Source organism: Somniosus microcephalus, chromosome 5 (genome assembly GCF_052327205.1).
Source record: "Somniosus microcephalus isolate GS21.2 chromosome 5, FLI_Smic_1.0, whole genome shotgun sequence".
Lineage (NCBI taxonomy): Eukaryota > Metazoa > Chordata > Chondrichthyes > Squaliformes > Somniosidae > Somniosus > Somniosus microcephalus.
In genome coordinates, this window is record NC_140991.1 from 147,969,869 (window position 1) to 147,995,080 (window position 25,212).

The 25,212-nt window shown below is 42.9% G+C and overlaps 1 protein-coding gene across 5 annotated transcripts in view; it reads right to left on the reverse strand.

Moving 5' to 3' along the window:
• Positions 1-901: 901 nt before the first annotated feature.
• ica1 (islet cell autoantigen 1) overlaps positions 902-25,212 on the reverse strand; it is a 322,738-nt gene continuing 298,427 nt past the window's right edge. For all 5 annotated transcript variants that reach the window (XM_085988367.1, XM_085988366.1, XM_085988363.1 and 2 more), the window contains 3 exons: positions 20,429-20,692; positions 3,343-3,438; positions 902-1,101 (listed from right to left, as the gene is read on the reverse strand). In XM_085988367.1, coding sequence (XP_085844493.1) covers positions 980-1,101; positions 3,343-3,438; positions 20,429-20,692 — 482 coding nt within the window. In that variant the 3' untranslated portion in view covers positions 902-979. The remainder of the gene's footprint in view (positions 1,102-3,342; positions 3,439-20,428; positions 20,693-25,212) is intronic.

Here is a 25,212-nt window from a genome sequence, read left to right on the forward strand (position 1 = left end):
CCCCCCCATCTGCAAAAGAGATCAATAAAAACATCTTTGCTGGGCCACAGAAAGCTCTGAATCAGGAATTCCTGCTGTGCATGAATGTGGCACTCACTAGATGAGTTGTGGGCGAATTTAGGCACATAGGACTTGGGCTTCTTTCTATCTTCACCCTGTGGCTCAGAGAAATTGACTGACTTTGGGGAAATCAGCAATGCTGTAGAGGTTCTTGCACCAAGTGATGAGAATACATGTTGAGTTTCTATTGGTGTTGGTGCTTGCTGGTATTGATATTGATGCTGATACTGGTGACATAGGGGTAAGTGCTGCTACTGTGTAATTTTTTAGAACTGAACCAGAAAGTGCACTGAGTTACATCAAAGAAAAAATGTAAATAACAAAAATGTTTTTTCTACTGCCAACGATTAGAGAAAATGAACTAAGGTGCAGTTCAGAATGTGACCTATATACAATGTAGTGGGGAAAGATTACCTGACAAAGATGGAGACAACATGGCACAAACTTCTTAAAGTGACAATAGCAGTTCTACCCTACCCCTATCAATGACAACAGAATTCTATTTGTATGCTGAGGGTGAACGAATAAGGAAATATGATCAGTGTGGAAGAAAGAGGCTCCAAGGAAAGGGTGAGCTTGATTGGCTGAATGGCCTTGTCATATGTCTACATTCTTTAAAAACTTTGCAGGTTTGCTGTTGTAGAAAATAAAATGGACAAAGTCTGCTTAATTGAACAAAAATTACTTTAACTACTCTCTTTACTCTTGTTTGGCAACAAGACATCAAAACTTACAGATTTTGTTTCTTTAATGGATCTTCATCTTCTGTGCTGATAAAAATGATTAAACATTTTCTCAGCAGTTTTTAATCTGATGGAAATATTAGAAAATTAGGCTCTAGTACTCAACATTCAATAGATTTACTAAAGATTACAATATTATAGTCATGATTACAGACAATAGGTTATTTAGGTATGTGTCATGCATTGAGGAGTTCATGCTCTTTGTCAGTTCGTCCAATAGCATCTGGGTTTGATAATGGGTCCAAGTCAGCGAAAAGGTTAAACCATGTAGACAGGTCAGTTGGATTTTTCTGAGCAGCTGTAAACATAAGAAATAACTAAGTGTTATCACACTGTCTGACAATGCAAGTCAAATTCTTATTATTGTAATGCCAGATTTATGACAAAACATCAACTTCATTATGGGATAGACCAGGCTGTGTGCAGTTTTTGCCTGTATGTATGTGCAACCTCAACTGATACTCATTAGATTCAGCATTTGATCATAACAAAAGGTAGTTGTCCCTAGAGAGGACAAATTCAGCACATCTACCAGACCATATAACATTTATATTTTGTACTTGAGCTTCATAAATGAGGATTATTATTACAATAAATTACAGCTGCTTTCTCATTACCAAATGGACTCAGCACAGAACATGAAATAAAATATGATTTTGGGCTTCAATATCATCAGAACACAGATGCTGAATCATTGCTTGCACCTTTGCCATCCATTTGAATTTTATAATTATGTATTAGCACATCTCTAATGGGGTAGCTCGCAGTAAATCAGAGGATATACTGAAATATGACAGGAAGAAAATGGGAAGCATTCAGGAAATGTATGTTATATACAAGACTTTTAGTATAATGTTAAAAAGATTCAACTGTGGTGCCTCCCTCACTCCTCATATCCTTGTGTAAGAAATGTTTTCGACTTCAACAGTAAGGTCACCCACCAACCTGCGCTCGCTAACTTACACTTGCTCCCAGTCTGGCAACCTCTCGATTTTAAAATTCTCATCTTAGTGTTCAAATCCCTCCATGGCCTCCAGCCCTACAACTGTAAGCTTTTCTCTTACTACTGTTCGGACTTCGAGAATTATGAATAAGCGTAACAATGACAGACAAGTAGGTGATCAATAAAATTGGTCTTTATTCACACTATAGTTCAAAATTCAAGTGTACAATCGCAATCAATATGCTCCCAATTCACCCATACATAAAAGTATCTCCCCAGCAACTTATCTCAAGTCAACCATATATAAAAGTACCCTTTAACAATATCTAAGCTCTATGTCCAACCTTTATACATACTCCTTTATCTCTGGGTGATCGGTCCAGAAAGTCGTAAGTCGAAACACAGACTGGCCAGCTTTCTTTGTTCGTCTATTCTTCTGTTTTGTCTTCTTTCTTTCTGAATTTCCCACCTCTGGGTCACTTCTGTTATAGGGCCTTTCTGCCGGCCCCCCTCGTATATCACTGTCTGCCTCCCTCTGATAGGTCTGTTTCATTCCAAACCTTCCCTGATTGGAGTTCCTTCTGCATGACACGTTCATGTTCCTGTGAGGTGTGTGGGGGTGGGACTTCGTCAACCCGGTGTCTCCTTCCTGTCCATGTGGCCTTTCAAACAAAGGGCCATGCTGACCATCAGGCAAAGGACCCCCTGCTGACTTCTGCCATTTTGTGTCTTCACAAACAAAGAACACATGCTGATTTCCTACATTTTGAATCCGTCTGTAACCATTTCACAATTTGTTCTGAACTTCAATCTCCACACGGTTTTATTACGGTTTTTAGAATCTTACACAACAACCCTGAGAAATCGGTGTTCCTCCAACTATGTCCTCTCTTGTGGATCCCCAACTTCCTTCGCCCCACCATTGGCGACCATGCCTTCAGCCATCTAGGCCCTAAGATCTGGAATTCCCTCCCTTAACCTCTGTATCTCTCCTCCTTTAAGACACTCCTTAAAACCTAGCTCTTTGACCAAACTTTTGATCACCTGTCCTAATATCTCATGTGGCTCAGTGTCAAATTGTGTTTGATAATGCTCCTGTGAAGCGCCTTGGGACGTTTTACTACGTTAAATGTGCTATATAAATGCAAGTTGTTGTTGTAAGTGGATAGTCAAGGAAGAAATTAGAACTATAAAAAATGCTAACAAAGGATGAGCATGTGATCCTGAATGATTACTTCCTCCAAGTATTAGGAAGGGAAGGTGTGAGCAACATGCCCTCCCCAAAATGAGATAACCTAGACAAAATTAGTGACTTTGATATAATGGACATTCTAGACAGGTTAACCAGGCTCAAAACCAATACATTGCCAGAGATAGATGGTATTTGCCACTGTGGTACCCACTCTCTGGACCACACTACCCTCTTTACTGAGGAAGCTTAGCGTGAATGTAGGAATAAAGGGAAAAATAAGCATAGCATATCATTTATAAAATTATCAATAATATTCACATCCAGCACTTCACAGTGTAGGTTACAGACTAAATGGTGATCTTACATGGCACTTTTTTAATGAAAGGACAGATGGTACCGATTACCTTTAAATGGATTCTTACTGATGTTCTCGATGAACCCATTTAGTTGCTCTGATGATTGGGATGTAGGCTGAAGACTGACACCAGCTGCTGCCCAACCTAAAAAATTCAGCATCAAAGTATTAACCCATATGGAATTTATACACTAAATACTGCAATAGCACTTTCTAAGCTACCACAGGCTATTAATTTTTTGAACAGATGTACATTAAGGAAACAAGTATTAATCAGCTTTAAACCATAATACATCACACACACACTACATGTCATGATGGATTAGTACCATACATTTGATTGACAAATGTACAGGTTATTATAGAACTATTTAATACATTTCAAATGATCTTCATTTTATAGCAATTTGATTGTATGCAGCGGAAAAAGCCATATGTAATATTTGTATATTATACGAATTCTCTGATATTGGTAATACCAATAGGTTTTGCATTTTAACTGGATTAACGCCACCAATTTCAATCCATAACTGCTTTCACAGTATTGAAGATGGTGCAGTTGAATAATGTCCTCATCTGAGAATTAGTTACTTCACATTTACACGCTTCACGTATATATCGCAAAGCATTATCTGTGATTTTCATGGGTCCGAATTATAAAAGGAAAGATATTTTGTGCTATTTCTTGAATGCTTTCAAAAATAAACTGTAAATCGTTTTTAACCTTGTTAGATAAATCTATAATGCAGTTTTATCTAATAATGACCGAAATACATTTTTACTTAAAATTTTGACTGATTCTATTATATTGATCCATTATGGCATGAAATGACATCAGCCTAAACCCCTTGTACTGTATCAGGTGGATTCTGTAATGTGTTAATATCCTGACTGAAAACAATGGCCCGGATTTTGTGGTCAGTGGCGAACAAACACCGCCAGCCCTTCATTTGAATTACACTTGCCGACAGAATTTCGATGGGTTTTTGCACTGGAACTTGCGGTGATTAGAAATCCATTTTGGTGCAGTGCCCTCAGCAGGGGATCTGGTACCTGTGTGAACAGGACAAGCAACTGTGCATCTCCTTAACCAATCAGATTGAAGAATCCTTATTGAGGCACACAGTCTGAACCAGGAAGTGTAAGTTAGAATAGTTAATTCAATGGCAAATTATGTACAGAAAGCAAAATAAACAGAGGGAAACAAAGATGGGATTAAGAGAGTTAAAACGAGATAGAAAAAGTTTTTAAAAAAGTGCATTTACATTTTTCTTTAAAATCTCCAACAATAATTAAAATATGAAGAAATGGGACTCCACTCTTGTTAAAGTTAATTTTCAGTGCCAGAGAGGTTGTTTGGCAGAAATTAAGACTTACCACACTGTTAAAAATTAAATTACACTGGAATTGATAAACCCTAACTTTTTCTGGCGCGTTTAGTGTGTAACTATCATGGGAGTACCGCAACTTCACGCCGTTCCATGTGTTTCAATCACAAGTCTCTCGGCGAGATACCGTTATAACACAGCTTCTGGAGGAGAAGGGCAACTTGGACAGCAACTTCCTGACTTCGCGTTTAACTGCGCATGTACGGTCGCTGGAAATTGCTGTCCGGTTTACTTTTTAATAACGGGTCCATTATTTTTACTGCAAATTCCAGGCCAATGTGAGTTTAATAATTTCTTGTTAAATTATGGAGTCCACTGTAGACCACAAACAAATCATTCAAAACAATGTTGAATTTAAATTCTGGTAATTCTAGTAGTTTTATATTAATCAAAATGCATATTTGGTTGTAGACACTTATAGCAAAGTACAAACATCTTTCACCTGGAGTTCTTTCAACTTGTTAGTTTTACAGGAAATATTCAAATTATAGGGTGAATTGTTACAGGTACATTCTTACAAGTTTCTTCAATTTATATCAATGCTGTAGTGCAGATAATACTCAATTTGTATGAGCAAGAATGATGAACAAGCAAGAGGTAAAACAAATAGGGGTTTCTTTTTGTTGATTTATGGCCTATAGCATTGTGCATTAAAGTCCTTGAGGCAGAATTATCAGTAATAACATGCCAACCCACTAACATTTCATGCACCAAAAGTGTGTGCAAGGAATTTTATACAGGAGATATTTAACCCCTTTGACAAATATCCAGTATATGTGTCTTCCATGCTGTTTTATTTACTGTGTAGCCAAACTGTATTAAATGAAATTCAGGATTTCCCCTCTACCTGTGAAATATGATTTGCACAATATTATGTGGAAGGAAGTCTCTGGCTTTAGTACTTGAATTATATGCAGCGATAGACCAACAATCAATCCTCCAGAAAAAGTTATTTTGCACTACTATCAGAATATCAAGCTGTCTTTGAACACAAACAGCTAGCTCAACAACTCAGAAGCATATCTAATCAGATTTTATGGGACTGGATTCAAAATATCTCATCAGAGGGTGGAGTCCTTTACTTTCATAGCTAGGCATTTGATTTCACTCTGAACTATGAATGCTAGAAAAGGCAATAATGAATTTGCACCAATCACATTTTATATATTTTAAAAATGTTACATTACGAAAGGTAATGTTGGGTCATGAGTTCCAAGACCAGCTATAAATATACCCCTAATGTGGAAAGGTACCTCACATGCTGTGAGCATACATCTGAAAATTGGGTGCAGCAGGCCCATAATTTTCTGATAAGTGCTCTCAGAATGCAAGATACTTCACCACAGGCAAGGAAATCTACCCTTATATCTGGGTCTGAATCAGACCTTCAAAAATATTAATTTTCTAAACCCCTCCAGAAAATAAATCCTGCATCTTCAGCATTCTCACTGTCACTGCTGGTAAAACAAATAGGGGTTTAGAAACAAATAGCTTAAGTGAAAGGAAGATCTTGATTTCCCAACCTGCAGTGTGGCTTCTGGCATCTGGGATGTAATTAATAGTGGAGTGGTGTTCAGGGTCGAGGACCCTACTTAACAACAACAACAACTTGTATTTATATAGCACCTCTTAACATAGTAAAACATCCCAAGGCGCTGCACGGGAGTATTAAAAGACAAAAAATGACACCGAGCCATATAAGGAGAAATTAGGGCAGGTGACCAAAAGCTTGGTCAGAGGTAGGTTTTAAGGAGTGTTTTAAAGGAGGAGAGGTAGCGAGGCGGAGAGGTTTAGGCAGGGAATTCCAGAGCTTAGGGCCTAGGCAACAGAAGGCACGGTCACCAATGGCTGAGCGATTATAATCAGGGATGCTCAAGAGGGCAGAATTAGAGGAGCACAGATATCTCGCTTGGGGGGGGGGGGGGGGTTGTGGGGCTGAAGGAGATTATAGAGATAGGAAGGGGCGAGGCCATGGAGGGATTTGAAAACAAGGATGAGAATTTTGAAATCGAGGCGCTGCTTAACCAGGAGCCAATGTAGGTCAACGAGCACAGGGGTGATGGGCGAACGGGACTTGGTGCGAGTTAGGACACGGGTAGCCGAGTTTTGGATGACCTCAAGTTTACGTAGGGTAGAATGTGGGAGGCCAGCCAGGAGTGCATTGGAATAGTCAAGTCTAGAGGTAACAAAGGCATGGATGGGTTTCAGCAGCAGATGAGCTAAGGCAAGGGCGGAGACGGGCGATGTTACGGAGGTGGAAACAGACGGTCTTTGTAATGCTGCAGATATGTGGTCGGAAGCTCATTTCAGGGTCAAATATGACACCAAGTTTGCGAAGGTCTTCTGCTGTGGCAAGAAAATTTCTGCTGATTCTTATTATTTTCTTTTATAATGGAGGGGAATAGTTTGATTGAAAAGCAGTCCTCCTGAACTTTCATTCCCTTTTAAGCAACAGTCTTAACGTTTCTTTTGTTTTTCTCCCCTTGGCCCAGTGAATGTGCCTTGCCCTATTACTGACCAGCAGAGTGAACCAATGAACTTTGACCTCTGCCAAGGCCTGTAGGGATACTTCAAGTTTTCCCCAGTCCCTTAAGTTTACTAATTCCAGGTCTGACCTGGAGTCAAGTAATTTTAAATTTAACTGCAAAATGCTGCATCTTTTCCTGATAGATGATCTTACCAAGGTCTTAACAAAATCATCTTTTTTGCTAATGATCAGTAATCCATTTTTGAAGAGGCAGGCTTGTCAGAGAAGGCTCAGCATAGATGAACAGTCCATTACCACTTTCGGCCTAGATTCCACCACTACTCATTCAAACTTTTTTTTTGGTGCAATTATCAAAAGAAAGAATTTAATTCCTGTATTTTTATTTTATTTCATTTGGAAGGTTCTTTTGATTCTCTTATTGGGTCACCCTGTGCTGTTCCTGACCGTAAGGACAGAGAAATGACACATTCCCAGCCAAAGCAACTGTTAACTTCAGACTCCAATAAGTGATTGATAATAACACCGATTGATTCATCCTCAGACTCTCTCACCCGTCCCATGAGGAAGTGCAGCGCAGGTAAGACCAAGGATTCTAGAGGGAGAACAAGAATCATTTGACATTTTTGACAGCTTTTATTTTTTGTTATGAATTGCAATTGCAATTAGGGAAGGACCACATAAGGACTGCATCAACTACACTTCTGGGAAACAAGATGGTTCTGTCTTCTATTTTCATTTCATTGGGAATGATCAGGGTCTATAAATTGCTGAGTGATCATATATCTGAACAGCAATTTAGCAGTTACTAAAATAACATGAACTTACCCTTTCAGGTTAGGGCATCATCATTGTACCGGAAGTAAAATACTAAAATACTGAAGACACAACAAACAGTAGATGGCTAAAATACAACTGTGTGTCCTACTGGTAAACATACTAATAATTTTGAATTATGTAATGCAATAGAGGAATGTGATTTTTTCAGTGACGTGCCTGCTAGTTGTTAGCTATCAATGGGCCAGTTTCAAAGCAGATTACACAAAGGGCAATGGGTTTGGTGTTTTGGGGAACTTCTCACAGGGCACATCTTCCTAAACTCAGCTTAGCACCAACGTTTCTAAACCACTCCCTGGGCTTGGACTCAATAAACAAGAGTTTTCATAGAATGATAGAAATTACAGCACAGGAGGAGGCCATACGGCCCCCGGTGCCCGTGCTCTCTCCTGTAACTCCATTCCCCCCAGATACTTTTACATTCCTCTTTTTCAAATTCTTATCCCATTCTCTTTTAAATGATCTTCTAGTTTCTACCTCAATAACCTGGTTCTTCCCCTCTCAGTGCAACTCCCACTCACCATGTTGCTGCTGCTGCTGCTCCTGGGCCACACACCCACCCCATTCCCCAGTCTTCCTCTTTTCACAATGGAGCTGGTCCTTTTTTATGTGGCAGTTTGCTTAACCTAGCATTTTCCAATATAACAAAACATATCTTTCCCTTTGTTTTAAAATGAAGCCCTGATCCCCTAACCCCAGATCTCTCCCAAGCCCCCATCCAATGACCCCCAGTCTCCCCCTCTTACCCTGCCAGAGCCCCAATCTCCAATCCCATTTCCCAGACTCCCTCTCTCCCCAGAATCCCCATCTCCCGACACCCATTCCCCACTCCCTCTCTCCGTCTCCCTTGAGCTCCCACCTCAATTCCATTCTGCTTCTCCCTCCACCCCCCCCCCACCTGAGTCCCCATACTCAGTCCCATCTCCATTTCCCCTGACCCAGACGTCACTTTCTCCCCTCGCCCCCAAGCCTCCAACTTCCCCAATCCCTGGTTACCCACTCTTACCCCCGCCTCAATGAGCCACAATACCCTGCCGCTCAGTCGCTGTTCACCCTCTTCCAACCCAGCCCCGCATCTCTCCCTGCTCCATCACTCTCTCTCTGTTCCCCCGGATTCCTGGCTGTTTCTCTACCAGTCAGTCCTGTTATCTGTTGCCCCCAAGACTCTCTGCAGTGGTGGGGAGGATACATCACTTAGATTAAAGCTTATCTCTTTTATTTAAGTGTGGGTTTTGTGCTATCATTAAGGCCTTAACTTCTGCACCTTAAGGATACTTCTCCCACATCCTCATATATTTGATGAATTCTATGTTATAGTTTTGGCCATACTTAAATGGGATCAGTGCTACCCAAGATTGTGATTTGATGCACCAAGTAACTGATGGGATACGTGTTTTCTTTCTGGTGATTCACGCTGTAAGTTTCCGTTCTCAGTTGTGCTGTTGTGGGCAATTATTAAGCTGGCACTAGGCATTTCTCCATGTGGGATTCCCAGGATGCACATGGTCATTTCTCAGCAACCATTTTCAGAGTGAATGCCTATAATTAAGCTTGTCTGTTCTCTCTCTCTCCCAGTCGTAGATGGTACGTGCCGTCAGAAGATGAGGAAAATGGAAAAGGGAGAAAATAACTTTAAAAAAAATAGAAGGTTCACCCCACTGTATCCCCTGAAAATAAAAATTGTACCAAGCATCAAAATTATTTAAAATGGAGCTGGTCTTTTTTAACATGGCAGTTTGCTTAACCTAGCATTTTTCCGATACAAGAACAAAACATATCTTTCCCTTTGTTTTAAAATGAAGCAGGAGGTTACACTTAATTTTCCTTACAGTTTTCCTCCCACTCTCACTCCAGCACTTTAGCTGCTCCCAGGTGAGTGACATGTATTCAAGCAACATATTAATTTAAATTATTTAACCAAGGTCAGCCAGCTGCAAACCTCCTGGTAGTGAGACTGACATGAAAAGTGTTTGCATCAATCACTGCCCTGTAATTTGTATGCAAATCAAACTCACACATACATCCTGTCTGAAATCAGTGTAGCCCCCCTGACAATACATTTCTTTTTCAAAAGCGAGAGCCTAATTTTGAAAGATACAATGGAATGTCACTGTAAACAGAAACCATTATTAATATTCTGGAATTATTTCATAAACAGGTGATCATACTTACAATGAAGTTTTTTTTAAGGTGATGCATTTTTAACATCATATTGCAGTAACACACTTTTTCTAATAGACCCACAAATGGGTTAGATAAATGTTTCCAACCATATCCACTTTTGATAGGAGCTCATAGTTTGATAAGCAAGATATATTTAGAAAGTTAAAATCTCATTTTTTTAAAAATTGAAGCTTAATGGAGAGGTTAGATAAAGGTATGTATTTGCTATTCCCTACACAGTAAACTCTTGATTTCAGCTGTGCTGTTGTTTGGAGGTGCCCAGCAAAGGTCAAAAATCACTTGTAAAGTCTCAGAATAAGGGGTCGGCCATTCAGGACTGAGATGAGGAGAAATTTCTTCACTCAGAGGGTGGTGAATCTTTGGAATTCTCTACCCCAGAGGGCTGTGGAGTCTCAGTCGTTGAGTATATTCAAGACAGAGATCGATAGATTTTTGAATATTAAGGGAATCAAGGGATATGGGGATAGTTCAGGAAAGTGGAGATGAGGTAGATGATCAGCCATCATCTTATTGAATGGCGGAGCAGGCTCAAAGGGCCAAATGGCCTACTCCTGCTCCTATTTCTTATGTTCTTAAAGTGTTTAATTATTGAGGTCCATTCACTTCTGACATGTACATAGGTAGTGCTGATTTCTTCCAGAGCCTGTCTTATCTTTCCTAGTCTCTAATTCATTCTATGTCACTCTCTTTTTTTCTGCTCCACTTTTTCTCTCTCTTTTTAAAATTTTGGTGCTTATCAAGGTGCTGGAGAATGGAAGTCCTCTCATTTCATGCACCCAGTGCCAGCACCAAGCACTCCCAGGTCCAATATTGCATAGACAGATGCAGAGTAGAACTCCAGCCATTTCCCACGTCAGTCATCCTGTAGCCTCTCTAACTGAGATTGCCAATTGGTGCAGAATTAAGGACAGTTTGGTGCTATAGGCCCATGACAACTAGGAACTGGATTGACACTGCCCAAATTCATGTCACACAGTACTTATAGGGGTGACTTCCATGGCGTTAATCTGGGCTGGATTCGAACCAAAGATAAAAGGCCAGTCTCCCTCAGCACCACAAAGTCTCTCTTTCTCTTCATCTATCTGGCTATCACACATTTTTCTCACTGTGGTGTCTATGAGTAAAAGTTCATGTTGGGCGGGAGCACAAAATCAGGTGAAGTGTAAAACAGGCTGCCGATTTGCTATTGTCTGTTTTGTACTACCATCCAAGATGAATTTACACCCCTATGTCTCTATTTGATTCCGACTCTTCTCTCACATCTTGTGTATCTCTATTTCCTCTGTCTCCTCTTCTTGCTCAAAGACCTGGGGGTGGAGGGGGGGGGGGGCGGATTGCAGTAGTGTAATGTTTCAACAACAACAACTTGCATTTATATAGCACCTTTAATGTAGTGAAACATCCCAAGGTGTTCCACAGGAGCGTAATCAGATAAAAGATTGACACGGAGCCAAAGGAGGAGACATTAGGACAGGTGACCAAAAGGATGATCAAAGAGATAGGTTTTAAGGACCCTCTTAAAGGAGGAGAGAGGTGGAGAGGCAGAGAGGATTAGGGAAGGAGTTCCAGAGACCTAGACAGCTGAAGGCACAGCCGCCAATGGCAGGGGCCAAAGGAAGTGAGGGATGCACAAGAGGCCAGAGTTGGAGGAATGGAGGATTGAAGGAGGTTACAGAGATAGGGAAGAGCAAGGCTATGGAGGGATTTGAATATGAGGATGAGAATTTTAAGACCGAGGCATTGCTGGACCGGGAGCCAATGTAGGTCAGCGAGCACAGGGGTGATGGGTGAATGGGATTTGGTGCGAGTTAGGATACAGGTAACAGAGTTTTGGATCAGCTTAAATCTGTGGAGGGTGGAAGGTGAGAGGCTGTCCAGAAGAGCATTGGAATAGCCGATTCTGGAGGTAACAAAAGCATGGATGAGAACAGCAGATGGGCTGAGGCAGGGCATAGAGAGGCGATATTACAGAGGTGGAAGTAGGCAGTCTTTGTGATGCAGTGGATTTGACAGACAGTGTGGTTGCAAACAACCTGCTGAGCTAGTGGCCAGAGAGAGGGATGGAATTGGTGGCTAGGGAATAGAGTTTGTGACGGAGACTGAATTCAATGGTTTCAGTCTTCCCAATGTTTAATTGGAGGACATTTTGGCTCATCCAGGACTGGATGTCAGACAAGCAGTTTGACAATGCACAGGCAGTGGAGAGGTCAAGAGAGCAGGTGGTGAGGTAGAGCTGCGGGTGGTCAGTGTACATGTGGAAGCCAACGTGTTTTTGGATGATGTCGCTGAGGGGCAGCATGTTGATGAGAAGTAGGGGAGGGTCAAGGATAGATCCATGGGGGAAATCCAGGTGTAACAGTGCGCGGGTGGGAAGAGAAGCCATTAAAAGGAAATTCTCTGACCATGACTGGATAGTGTTTCAAAAAACATTTCACTTGCTTGGGCTGTGTTCCCATCAGTGTTTCATTTAAAAAAATGTATTGAACTCTCTGGCGGCTCTTGCTGTGCAGGGCATTGTGGGATGGAAACAGCAGTTTAGCACTGATGGTAGATGGTGGTTCCTGAAAACTGTAGTTCATCTGTTTGGCACAAATCTTGAGATCTAGGATAGGCTCTTAAAAATATATTACAAGCTAGACTGGCACGTTGGAGGGCTGGCATAACATTGCTGGGTATTGGGATTGTGCAAGCACAGAGACCTGAAAGATCGTGCATGCATGGAGATCCAAAATATTGGAAGGGAAGACATAGTACAACAAAGCAAGCTTCAGGAAAGGAGCAAAGCTCAACTACCAGACCCTGAGAAAGTGTAGATTCTGGAGGCAAAACTTGTTGGACAGATTTCCAACAGGAGATGGCAAGTATAAATATTTTTGTGAATTAAAGTTTACATTGGTTGTCACATTATCAGTATTCTTTTTAGATATATTTAGTCAGCTGGCAGAAGAAACAACATAGCCATTCAAAGAATTTGGAATTTTTTGGCAGTGATATGACTGGCAGCTGCACATTCCTGATTGGTAGCTTTGAAACAAAGTGAGCAATTTGATTGGTTATTTCTGCTTAGTAGATTTTCCTCTGTGTTTATAATGGAATGAATCAGCAAGGTTAACAAACAGAAGCTATTTAAAGCAGCCACGAAAGGTTGACATTAATGGGAATGAAAATCGGGTGGTTTCTTTAATGGGCAACACCTGTTTTACACCCGGCTGGTAAGTTGGAAATCTACCCCACTGTGTTTAAGGCGACAGCCTACATATACTTTTGAGGTACCCTGGGAGTGATGCTCTGTGTACAGCTTTAAGGTGTGGTGCAAGACTTGTAAATATAAAGATAGGTAGGCGGATACATAAACAGATAGTTATACAGATTGAGAGAGATATAAACAGGTTAACATTAAATATAACTAAGGATTCCACAAGAAAATAAAATGCAGCAGCGACCATAAACAGCATCACTGGCACACATCACAATGGCAGGGAACAAACTAGGTCACTTCTGTATGTTGACATGTGTTTGCTCTTCTCCCCACGGACAGTAGGATTAATCAAAAAAATCCATTTATCTATTGTTGAAACAGTCGGAGCTCACCAGTTGTGGGAGGGTGGAAAATCGGTGGCTGCTACGCTGAGCCATCCGGCAGGTCAGGTCTGGGGGTGAGTGAGGCAATCTCAGGAGGGCCTCGAATGGACTGGCATTAGGCCGGAGGTTTCTTTATGTGAACCCAGGAGGAACATTCTTGCTTCTCCTGGTCCCACAAAAATAAAAAACGAACATTACTTGGACCTTTTTCTGAATTGCTGCTGGTTAGGCCGCTCAACACCTGGTACAACTAGGCAGAACATGCACAGTGCACACTCCACCCATTTGTAACTGAATTTTGCATTTGGGGTCTGACAACTGGCGTAGGACTCCAGTTTTTATATTTAAGCAGCCTTACACCAATTTCAGGCAGGTGGGCTGCTCTTCCGTTTACTCTTAGAGTATGATGTTTTCCAATAACTACACGGAGGCTGTAACTTAACAATCAACAGGTGTTTACTGGAGTAGGGTAGTCTCAAGACTGGCAGTACAGAGGCATGCTCAAGGCTTATATACAGGTGTGGTCACTGCCGGTACTACAGTATACAGGAGCTGTAAAAGTAGTTCTCTCTTAAAAGGTACATACACTACAATTCCTCCCCTTTTAGATTAGCAGTACCCATAATATTCAAATAACAATTAACACTTTAACATGCACATTAAACAGAAATAGTCCATTTATAGATTCAGTCTTTGGGGCGGCTTCCTGATCCTTTCTGGATAGCGCCTTTCCTGAGGTTCTTGTTCTTGGTGCGGAGGCGATTCTGGCCCCCTTTTGTCGGTTAGTTCATCAGTTTCCACTGCTACTGTTTCTGAGGTAGATGCTACCGGTATATCGGGTTCATCCCCATGTACACGAGACATGGGGTTGACTCGTTCCTGTGACGCTAAGATCTGGTCGACGTGGCGACTCACAATGTTCTCCCCGACATCCACTGTGTACATTAATGGCCCCTGCCGTGTGCATATCGCTTCGGGTTGCCATTTCTTTGTTCGGTAGTCACGGGCCAAGACTGGTTGTCCTACATTGAAGCTCCTTGTCGGCTTCTCATTGATGTGCTGGAATTGTTTATCCTCAACATTTCTTCGCACATTTGGTCTGAGCAAATCCAGACGAGATCTCAACCTTCGGTTAAAGAACATCATGGCCGGGTTCTGGTTGGTAACTGCATGTGTTGCATTTCTGTAGGCTAACAGGAAATTGTCCACCTTATGCTGTAGTGGAATTTCATCATCGCACATAAGCTTTATCGCCTTTTTAAAGGTTTGTACGAACCTCTCAGCCAATCCATTTGTGGCTGGATGATACGGGGCGGATGTGTAATGCCTTACCCCATTCCTTCTCATAAATATCCGAAACTCTTCGGACACAAACTGTGGTCCATTATCAGAGCAAATCTGCTCTGGCAAGCCGTTCCTGGCAAATATGGTCCGTAGGACTGCAATCGTTTTCTCTGTAGTGGTTAAGGACATTTTTATCACCTCAGGCCATTTCGAGTGAGCATCCACTGCTATTAAGAACATTGAGTCCATGAATGGACCAGCAAAATCAATATGCACCCGTTGCCATGGAGAGGAGGGCCACTCCCATGGGTGTAGAGGGGCATGTGGTCGTGCATTTTGGACCTTCTGGCATCCTGAGCAGCTCTTGGTTAGGTCCTCGATGTGTTGATCGATCCCCGGCCACCACACATAAGCCCTAGCAAGGCTTTTCATTTTCACCCCTCCCAGATGACCTTCGTGAAGCTCATTTAGCACTCTCTCCCTTAACTTGGGTGGAATTACCACTCGGGATCCACACATCACTGTCCCCTGGCATACTGACAGCTGTTCTCTTCTGGATGAGAATGCTGGCAACAGTGAGTCACCATGTGTTGGCCATCCCCTCACCGTCAAATCATATACCCGAGACAGTGTCGGATCATTGCGGGTCTCCTCTATATCCGCGTTAGTTACTGGCAATTGTTCAATTATTGACGAATAAAATATCTTGATAGAGTCCACTGCTGGTGCGTCCTCCACAGTAGGCAGTGGCAGGCGTGATAGCCCATCAGCGTTTCCATGCTGTTTCGTGCCTTTATATTCTATTTCATATTGGTTCGCCCCTAGAAAAAGGGACCATCTTTGTAACCGTTGTGCAGTCATCACCGGAACGCCCTTCTTTGGATTAAAGATGGAGACAAGTGGTTGGTGGTCAGTCAGCAAGGTGAACTTCTGCCCATGCAGATAGTGGTTGAATTTTTTTACTCCCCATACTAGGCTGAGGGCCTCCCTGTCAATCTGGGCATAGTTGCGCTCGGCTGAGGTTAGTGACCGAGACGCAAAGGCTACTGGCCTCTCCAACCCGTCTGGGAATTTGTGCGACAGCACCGCGCCAATACCATAGGGTGATGCATCACATGCCAAACGAATTGGTAGTGCTGGGTTGAAATGGGCCAACATCTCTTTTGATGTGATCAATTCTTTGCACTTCTGGAAAGCTCGTTTACATTCGTCATTCCAATTCCATGGTACCCCCGTTTGCAGCAGGGTGTTCAGTGGGTGTAATACTGTAGACAAATTTGGTAAGAACTTATGGTAGTAGTTCACCAGCCCGAGGAACAACCTCAGTTGTGACACATTTTCTGGTGCTGGAGCCTTGACTACTGCCTCAATCTTTTCAGGGGACTTATGTAACAAATAACACTGGGTCCCTGGAATCCCTTGCAGGACTTGATCCATCGCACTTTGCCAAATAGCCGGAGCCGATGCTACCCCGAACACCAGCCGGTTGTATTGGTAGAGACCTTTAAGAGTGTTGATCGTGAAGTATTGTTTCGAGGCTTCTTCTACCTCCATTTGCAAGTACGCCTGGGCTAGATCAATTTTGGTGAAGCGTTTACCTCCAGATAGCGAGGCGAAAATATCCTCAATCCGTGGAAGCCGATATTGTACCGTGTGAAGGACTGGGTTCACTGTCACCTTAAAATCCCCACAGATGCGGACCTTCTTTGGTTCCCCAGACGTATTACTCAACGACCTCTTCATTACAGGAACGATGGGTGTAGCCCACTCGCTCCAGTCTACTTTGGACAGTACTCCTGAACGTTCCAACCCTTCCAGCTCTGCTTCGACGGCTGGTCGGATCGCATAAGGCACTGGTCTGGCCTTAAGAAACTTTGGGCTTGCATTTTCCTCTATTTTAATCGTTGCTGTTATGCCTTTTAGTGTTCCGAGTCCCTCCTGGAACACTTCTTTTGCGTCAGTTAGCATTTTTGACAGTCGGCCAGGTGTGACGTCGTCATCCTTTTTGGCCTCAACCTTCAGTGCCTGTATGGAATGCCAATCTAATTGTATCTTCCGGATCCATTCACGTCCTAGTAGTGGTGGTCTTCCATCTGGCAATACATATAGGTCCATTTTAGGTATTTCCTGGCCTTTGTATATCACTTTCACCCTTATTTTTCCTTTGGGGTAGACTTTTTGCCCCGTGTATGTCTTCAAGACAATCTCTGTAGCTTTCAAGGGTATATGTGAAAATAGCCGCTTGTAGTCCCTTTGGTTTATGACTGTTAGGGCTGATCCTGTGTCCAATTCCATTTTCACTTGGACTCCGTCTATCTTGCGTGTGACCCAGATAGTCTGGTGATCCTCCATTTTGGTTACCTTATGTAGTTTCAGACAACCCAGCTCCTTGCTTCCGGAGTCTGTATCACTTTTCTGTTCGTCTGAACTACTCTCCGTCACCTTATGTACCTTTTTGTACTTCTCCTGTGGAGATTTCTTGCTGTTGGTTTTCTTCCCTGAACTGCAGACTCTTGCTATGTGTCCAGCTTTTCCACACTGTCTGCACACTTGGTCCTTGAACCAACAATCCTTCTGGTCGTGTGTTGTTCTGCCGCAGCGATAACACTTCCCTGCTCCATATGACATTTCATTGGTGCCATATTCTTGCGGTCTCCGTTGTATCTCTGCAGCGCCCCTTGCGGCTGCTTCGTGTGATACTGCCATGCTGAAAGCCTTGTCCAGCGTAAGATCCTTTTCTGATAGAAGCCGTTTCTGGGTTCCTTCACTTTGAAGCCCACACACAAACTTGTCCCTTAACGTATCTGCTAGTCCCACTCCAAACTGGCAGTGTTTCGATAGCTTGCGCAGTTCCGTTAAGTACTCAGCATTACTTTCGTCTTTATGCTGGTTCCTTTTGTGGAACTTAAATCTTTCTGCTATCAGCAGCGGTGTGGGGTTTAAGTGGTCCTGTAGGATTTCCACTATGCTTCCGAAATTCTTATCCACGGGCTTCTCTGGGGTTATTAGGTTTCGCAGTAAGCCATAAGTTTTTGCACCCATGGAATTTAACAAAACCAGTGCTTTCCTAGCATCTGGCACTTCATTCGCCCTGCAGTACACCTCAATGCGTTCCACATATGTCACCCAATCTTCGACTTCATTGTCGAACGCAGAGATACTGCCACTCTTCGGCATCCCTGGGTGTGATTTTACTGTCAAAAATGGCGTCTCCCGCGCTCTCATTTCTTCTCCGCTGGCACAAAATGGCGTCTCCCGCGCTTTCCTTTCTTCCCGCGCTCGCCGTTCTTCTCCGCTGCGGCTTCTAAAAATGGCGTCTCCCGCGCACTCCCTTCTTCTCCGCGGCTCAATGGCGTCTCCCGCGCTCTCCCTTCTTCTCCCCGCTGTTCAGCCCTTGAGCCCTGGGTGTGCTCTGCGCGTTCTCCTGTGCGCCTTTCCTGTTTCCGCCGCTCTGTCCTGAACCCGGCTGCTGCTTTACCCTCTCTCTCTCTGTTTTTGTTTTTCCTCGACGCCGCTCGGTTTTCAACCCCCGGCTGCGCCTTGTGCGCTTCACCCTCTCTCTTACCCCGTCGACGCTGCTCGGCTTTTTCTCTGCCGTCGGTCGTCTCCAGCCGCCGCTGTCGGGGAAGGGTCTGCGCTGTACCTGTTGCCAGTCTGTTGCTGGATCATCGTGGCTGGGGAACCAAGCCCGGCTCTCAACAGCCTCCCCTGCGATGTTCACTCTCTGCCGGACGACTGGGCGGTTGCTCGTGGTCGACGCCCGTGCTTCTGGCCTCGACTTTCTTCCACTGCCCTCCCGGAGCGAATCCTTGAAGGGAAATGCAGAGTTGCAGGTAGATTCGAATCGACCTCGTCGCCACTGTTGGATCCGTGATTCTTAGAGTATGATGTTTTCCAATAACTACACGGAGGCTGTAACTTAACAATCAACAGGTGTTTACTGGAGTAGGGTAGTCTCAAGACTGGCAGTACAGAGGCATGCTCAAGGCTTATATACAGGTGTGGGCACTGCCGGTACTACAGTATACAGGAGCTGTAAAAGTAGTTGGCCTAGAATTTCGCTATCGCCGCGCCAGGTATTTAGCGCCCGAAATTTAGCGCTCGCCCGGATTCCCGTAGCGCCCGCCTGAAATTCAGTTGCAGCGCCCCAAGAGGGAGGCGGGCGCTATTGCAGGGTTTGGCCGCCTCGCTTGGGGCGCTGAAAGTCAGTTTCAGGCGTCCAGCTGCCGCTGCGCCACCCGATGCGGTGCGGCAGGCTGGGGTACTGCAGGCCTCCTCCTTCTCTTAAGGAGGAGCTGCCTGCAGCCGTGAGATCGCCGCTGGATTCCCCCGGCAAATGAGCCCGGCATCACGGAGAAGTGCCGGGCTCGCGGGGGTCAGACACCAATGCCGCGGGGGGGTGGTGTGGGAGTCCGGGGAGGAAGGAGCGGCCAATCGGCCGCCGGGAAAGCGGACGGCCGCACCGCCACCTTAACGCCCCGGCCTCTCGGAGCTGCAAGGCCCCGTTTTACAAACGCTCCTTGCGCCCGCTACGGGTGAGGCGGCGGCAAGTGAATTTGGGCGTTGGGCCGGCATCGCGTTGGAACCGGGGCGCTGCGCACACCGATGACATCATCGGTGCCGGTGCAGCGCTACCGGCTTACGCCACCGTTTGCGCTACACTGAATTTCAGGCTACCAACAGCGCCGGCGCTAAAGACCTCTTTAGGCGCTAAGTGGGCGCTAACACCACTGAATTTCTAGGCCGTTCTCTCTTAAAGGTACATACACTACAATAATGATATCAGACAGGTCTTGAACAACGAAGATGCAACCAAAGTACTCCCCTGATTCTCAACTGCTGGTCGTCTGTTTTCCAGGTGCAAAATGGGTGGCCACGAGTTGAATTCTCTCCCAACAAGTCATACTATGTATGGATGCCAGCTTTTTACTTCATCCTAATTTTGTTGGTTTTCTTTTACACATAGTAGTACAGGCAATATGGAATGGTGTAAGTGTTTTCTTTTACAAGAACAAGAGGTAGTTTTATTTATTCATTCAGTTTGCATCTATAATTGTTGGGGAAAATAAATGTGAAAAATGGTGGCCAAAGGTCCCACTTTAGCTGAATAGCTTCCCAAACTAATTAAGTGACAGTTGTAGATAATTTACATTTATGCATAATCAGAAACTGACCCTTGAAAATGATTTTGGCTAATGGGAACTAATTATTACACTCAAATGGAAAATTGGACCAATATTAAATGGTTAAGCTCCAAGATAGATTTAGAAAATCACAGGAAAGAGCTACCAGGTAAGTAATTTAAAGACACACAATGTGATTGATATAAAAGTTGTACAAGGTATTATTATGGAGTTATAGTCTTTCATACTTACTAGTAACTGAAAATGATGCATCACCCAAGCTTTTGTCAAATAGTTGCGAAGGAAGGAAGCCTGAAGGAGAGGGAGATTGGTCTGATTCTCCAGCTGTTGGATTGCTAGGAAAAGTGAGATCTTCTCCTCCAAATACTGCCTGCCATTCCTTGCTAAAGTCACCCTCCTCCAGTGATGTGCCATTTAGGATTTCATTCAGCAATGCCATTTCATCCTTGTCATTTGTTTGAGATTCCATGGAGTTGGTCAGCAGATCTGTTGGAACTAAAATTTAAATTGGCAAATGCCACTCTGATATTAATATTCACACAAAATGTGGTGATTTGTGTAATGAAAGTTGATATGCATGGACTAAATGAAATACGAAAATCTCATTAACAAAGATTAATTATTTGATCGATGTCATTATAAGAATATTCATTTGGTACGAGAACTCAACAACCTTGAATAAGCAACTTTGAGTATCATTTGTTCGCCATAGTATCCTGTAACTGGAGTGAAAAATGCTGACAAGGTTAATTGGATAACATTCAAAACGCAGAAGCTCTTCTTTCATCCTCCTCCCTTTATTCTTTCTTTTGTTAATACCTCTTTCTTGAGGAATTCTATACCTACGTGCACAGTGTTTCTGTTAACACATTATTATCACCTAGTATGGGTCTGCTTTTGCATTGTATTTCCTTCGACCTTTCAGATAATTCTTAGAATCAGTTTTGTTTTCTTTAAATGCTATGTAGTTTGAATCTGTCATCTGTTTAGCTTTCTCTGTGTTATTCATGACAGGATGTGCACATCAGTGTAAATTTTACAAATCTGCGCTCACTTGAATGGTTGAACAATTCTGCAGGGCGCGCTGACATTATGCCTGAATTCACAATCTGCATTCCTGGTGCAGATCATCACGTGCTGGGAGCGCAAATTTGTTCAATCTACCCTGTACTGTAATAGCTTGTTTATACTCACAAGAACAGATTCATTGAAGGGAGCGTTGAGAGGGAGAAATAATTATTTTGAGATTTGACTTTTATGAAAAACAAAATGGGGTAGAATTTCGTTAAAGGTTTCCTTATGAACAGAGAACCTCCACTGTCAGATATTACTGCCAAATGAATTTATAGCAGACTACGAAATCAATGGGCTTTATTTCAAATTTTCTGAATCTAGAGCTCCCACCATTAAGCTGCCAGGCTTCAGTGTCAAAATTGTGATACTGAATAAATATGGGCAACACTGGCCTGCCTCTTGCACTGCCACTACTGTCAGGTCAGGTAATAACGTTTTTAACTATTTAGTTTCAATTCAGGACATAAGCATGTAACAAGAAAACAAGAAAAGGTTATTCAGTCTATCAGCCCTAATCCTTCACGGACTTTGTATAATCCACTCTCTCATTTAATTTGAAAGGAAGGGTTCTGTAAAGACACTCTTTGCCCACCTCCTTCAAGTTACATTAAGCAAAACTCCAGAATGTCCTATTAATTTTACACCCTACATTATTCATGCTTGACCAGTTGCTTTTCTTGCCATAACAGTTTCTCAGTCCTTCCATCTCAGGCCATTATATTCTACTTGTCATAGACAGCAGGAGAATTCCCTGTTTTTTTTCCAAATAGCACCTTATAATTTGAGTCCTGCTAATTCTGCACTTACACTCAATGTTTAATAGCTTGCTTGCTTCTATATTCTCCAATACACTGGATTACCCTCATCTACAATGTATTTATGATGAGTCTTGACATGTTCTTTCTGAATACAGTGCCTATTGTTTATGTTATCTGTGCTCTTTAGGTGAGCATTGATAGCATATCGCGGGACAGCAAATAGGACTAAAAATGGAGCAGTTATGATACTTGCAGCACAGTTTCTCTGTTCTGCAGGCTGCCATTGAGCATCATGCAGTATTAGTGACATCCGCAGAAAGTTAGCACGCTTGCAGCATCTCACGGATGCTGTTGAGATATTGGGATCCAAAATCCAAGATGTGATATTGCCAGCTTTAACTCACTTGGAGACAGAATTTGAGAATCACGAGTGAGGGATTCAGAGATCTCTTGGCAATGCAAAGTCCTGTGCTCCAACAGAACAATGACTGAGTTGAAGATCTGGTGTCCAGCAAGGCATGTGGCCAGATTCACAGCAAGAGACAGGACACTCATGTCAGTCCTTTACTTGCAGCTACCTCTAGACAACTGACAGGAGAAGATCCTGACAGAAAACAGCAGCATAGGGCAGGCTATCCTTGATAAAAAGGCAGGCTCCTCTGGGTGTGCACACCTCAAGGTAAGCAGCCAGCTGAATCTCAAGCAAACCACACCTGTTCCATCCAGTAGTATATCATGTGGGAGTATTAGAGTAGAAATACGATGGTGCATGAAAGCACACCAACATATCATGTTAAACACAAATTACATCTTTGCTATCATTTTCAGTATAAACACATCATCTTAAACTTTGCAGTCATTATTTACTTCCAATATTAATTGGTTCCACATATACAGAATTATGGGACCCTTAGGTTTTCACATGTGTCAGATATCTATCCAGCTGACCAAAAAAACCATCATCATGTTTAAAGGTCTTTGAACCAAGCTACTGAAAAACTTACAGAAGCAGAATTTCAGTTTGCTCGAAACCAGGTGCACACACACTTTCCTCATAGACACACACCCCACTTACCCAAGTCCAGAGACCCTTGCCTGGAAATTCTGTAGGGAATATCCTGCTCTACTGCCATAACTTTGGCAGGAGATCAGCAGAACCCCCAGAGAAACAGTGTAAATGGCTAAATAATGGCCACTTATGCTGTTTCTCCTGGGGTTCCATCAATATTTTGTTGAAGTTACAGCAGTAAATTGGGACAACCCATGGAAATTCTCCCCCACTGACTCCAGTTTAACAGAAGCAAGACTGAGAGACCATCAAGTGTATACAATAGGTACTGTTGGTGTCCAACCAGCGACAATTGCACAGCGTACTATTACAGAGCACTAGTAAACAACCTACTACTTTCCAGCTCAGACCACCCTACACAGGGCATTGTCCTTCAGGGATATTTGCAGCCAAGTGGTAAGAATCCCAGCCTTCCAGTGACAGTTCTATCACTTCAGGTCCCAATGAGCAAAACTGGCCGGTCCATTGTCAAATCCTTGGCAAAAGCTGTTAATGGATTAAAATGCTTTGTAAGGCTCTCCAAAAGCTTTTTGAGTTATTGCCCCCCATTGCGACATTCTCCTTTAATTGTTCTGACCCCTTTAAATTTCATTTACATGAAATTTTCATCTCCCACAACTAGGGTCATCCCTAGACATGTCTGAGTTTGCAGCTGGACTTGTGATTAATTATGCAAGTGAGGTGACTGGAGAATTGAATTCTATTTGCACTTAACATTTAGGGGAGAGTAAAAGCAGTTCTAAACCATTTAGAACTGACTTACACTTAAAGATGAAAATCAGCCCCATGGAGTGGCAAGAAGACTGGAGAAGATCACAGACCGTCTTGATGAGAGTTGTCCAAATAAACCATGTGGACGCCCGGGGAATGTGCTACCATTGGTATAAAGGCCATCAGCTACATTTTATGATACTGCATATCTATACATGAAAAAGCTGAACTGAAGAGTAGTACCTCAAAATTCTGTTAAAATCTTAATTTTGCATGATGAATGACTATGTACACAGGGACAGCATGTTAATAACAGAACTTGCAAAATTCACTCCTCGGCATTCAACGTTCTATTAGCATGCTATAATTAAATTTACTTTTCCAACAATACAGGCATTCAAATTGAAAAACAAAAAGGATATTAGTGCAGGAAATGTATTTATCAGCTGTGATGTGTTGATATGACTCTTTCTGAACTGAATACAGAGTTAGTTACTTTATCATTTTTTCATTACTTACATTGCAAAATAATACATTTAAAAAAACCATGCTCATGTGCCCGAGCTTAGATAAGACATCCCTAGTATGATAGGCACTGTACCACTGAATTTCCTGTGTAGACCGTGCACAATTTTATGCTCTTAGCATGTACCTGCTGTTGTGAAAATTTATATGAGGGTAGCTTTTTATATTGTAGCGTTGAGGCACTGGAAACTTTTCTCCTGCACAAATAGCAAATAGTCAACCCTGCTGGGATTGGACTTCATTTATTATTCAAAGTGAGCGCCCAGTCTGGATTAAGCCCAGCAGTGGGAGCTAGTCATAGATGGGAGGTCAGTGGGAAGTCTGGAGCAATACAGCCCTTAATGGGCTTCAGGCCAGATTTAAAGGATGGCCTGATTTAGCCTCTGGGGAGAATGCTCTTAATGACTTGTTTGGCATTCTAGGGCATGCTCCCTGGTGCAGCAACCCTGACAGGTACTAGTCAGGGTCATTGCTGTGTACATTGTTCTTAGGACCTGGGAACAAATGAAGAAGATGGCAGATTTAAGGAAGCTGAAAGATATGAATACCCAACAGTAACATTTACCTCATAGCACTTTTCATTGGCCCATAATTTGCAGTCAGCGGTGAAGCAAAGGCGTTCGCTGCTGGTCCCGAAGAACACTTCCCACAGAAATCTTGCGATCTGTGACGAGAAGTTTGCCTTTTTTGACGTGTAACTGATTGCAGTGCTGTGAATAGGGGATTACCAGTGAAGAGCTGCAGTGACGTCAACAAGCTGTCTCAGCAGCCATTCACATTGAAGAATTCTCACAGACAGCAAACCAGGAAATGAGAAGCTGTTTTTATCTGGACTTTTTAAAACGTTACAGAGAGTGAAATAAAGATTGAGACTTTCA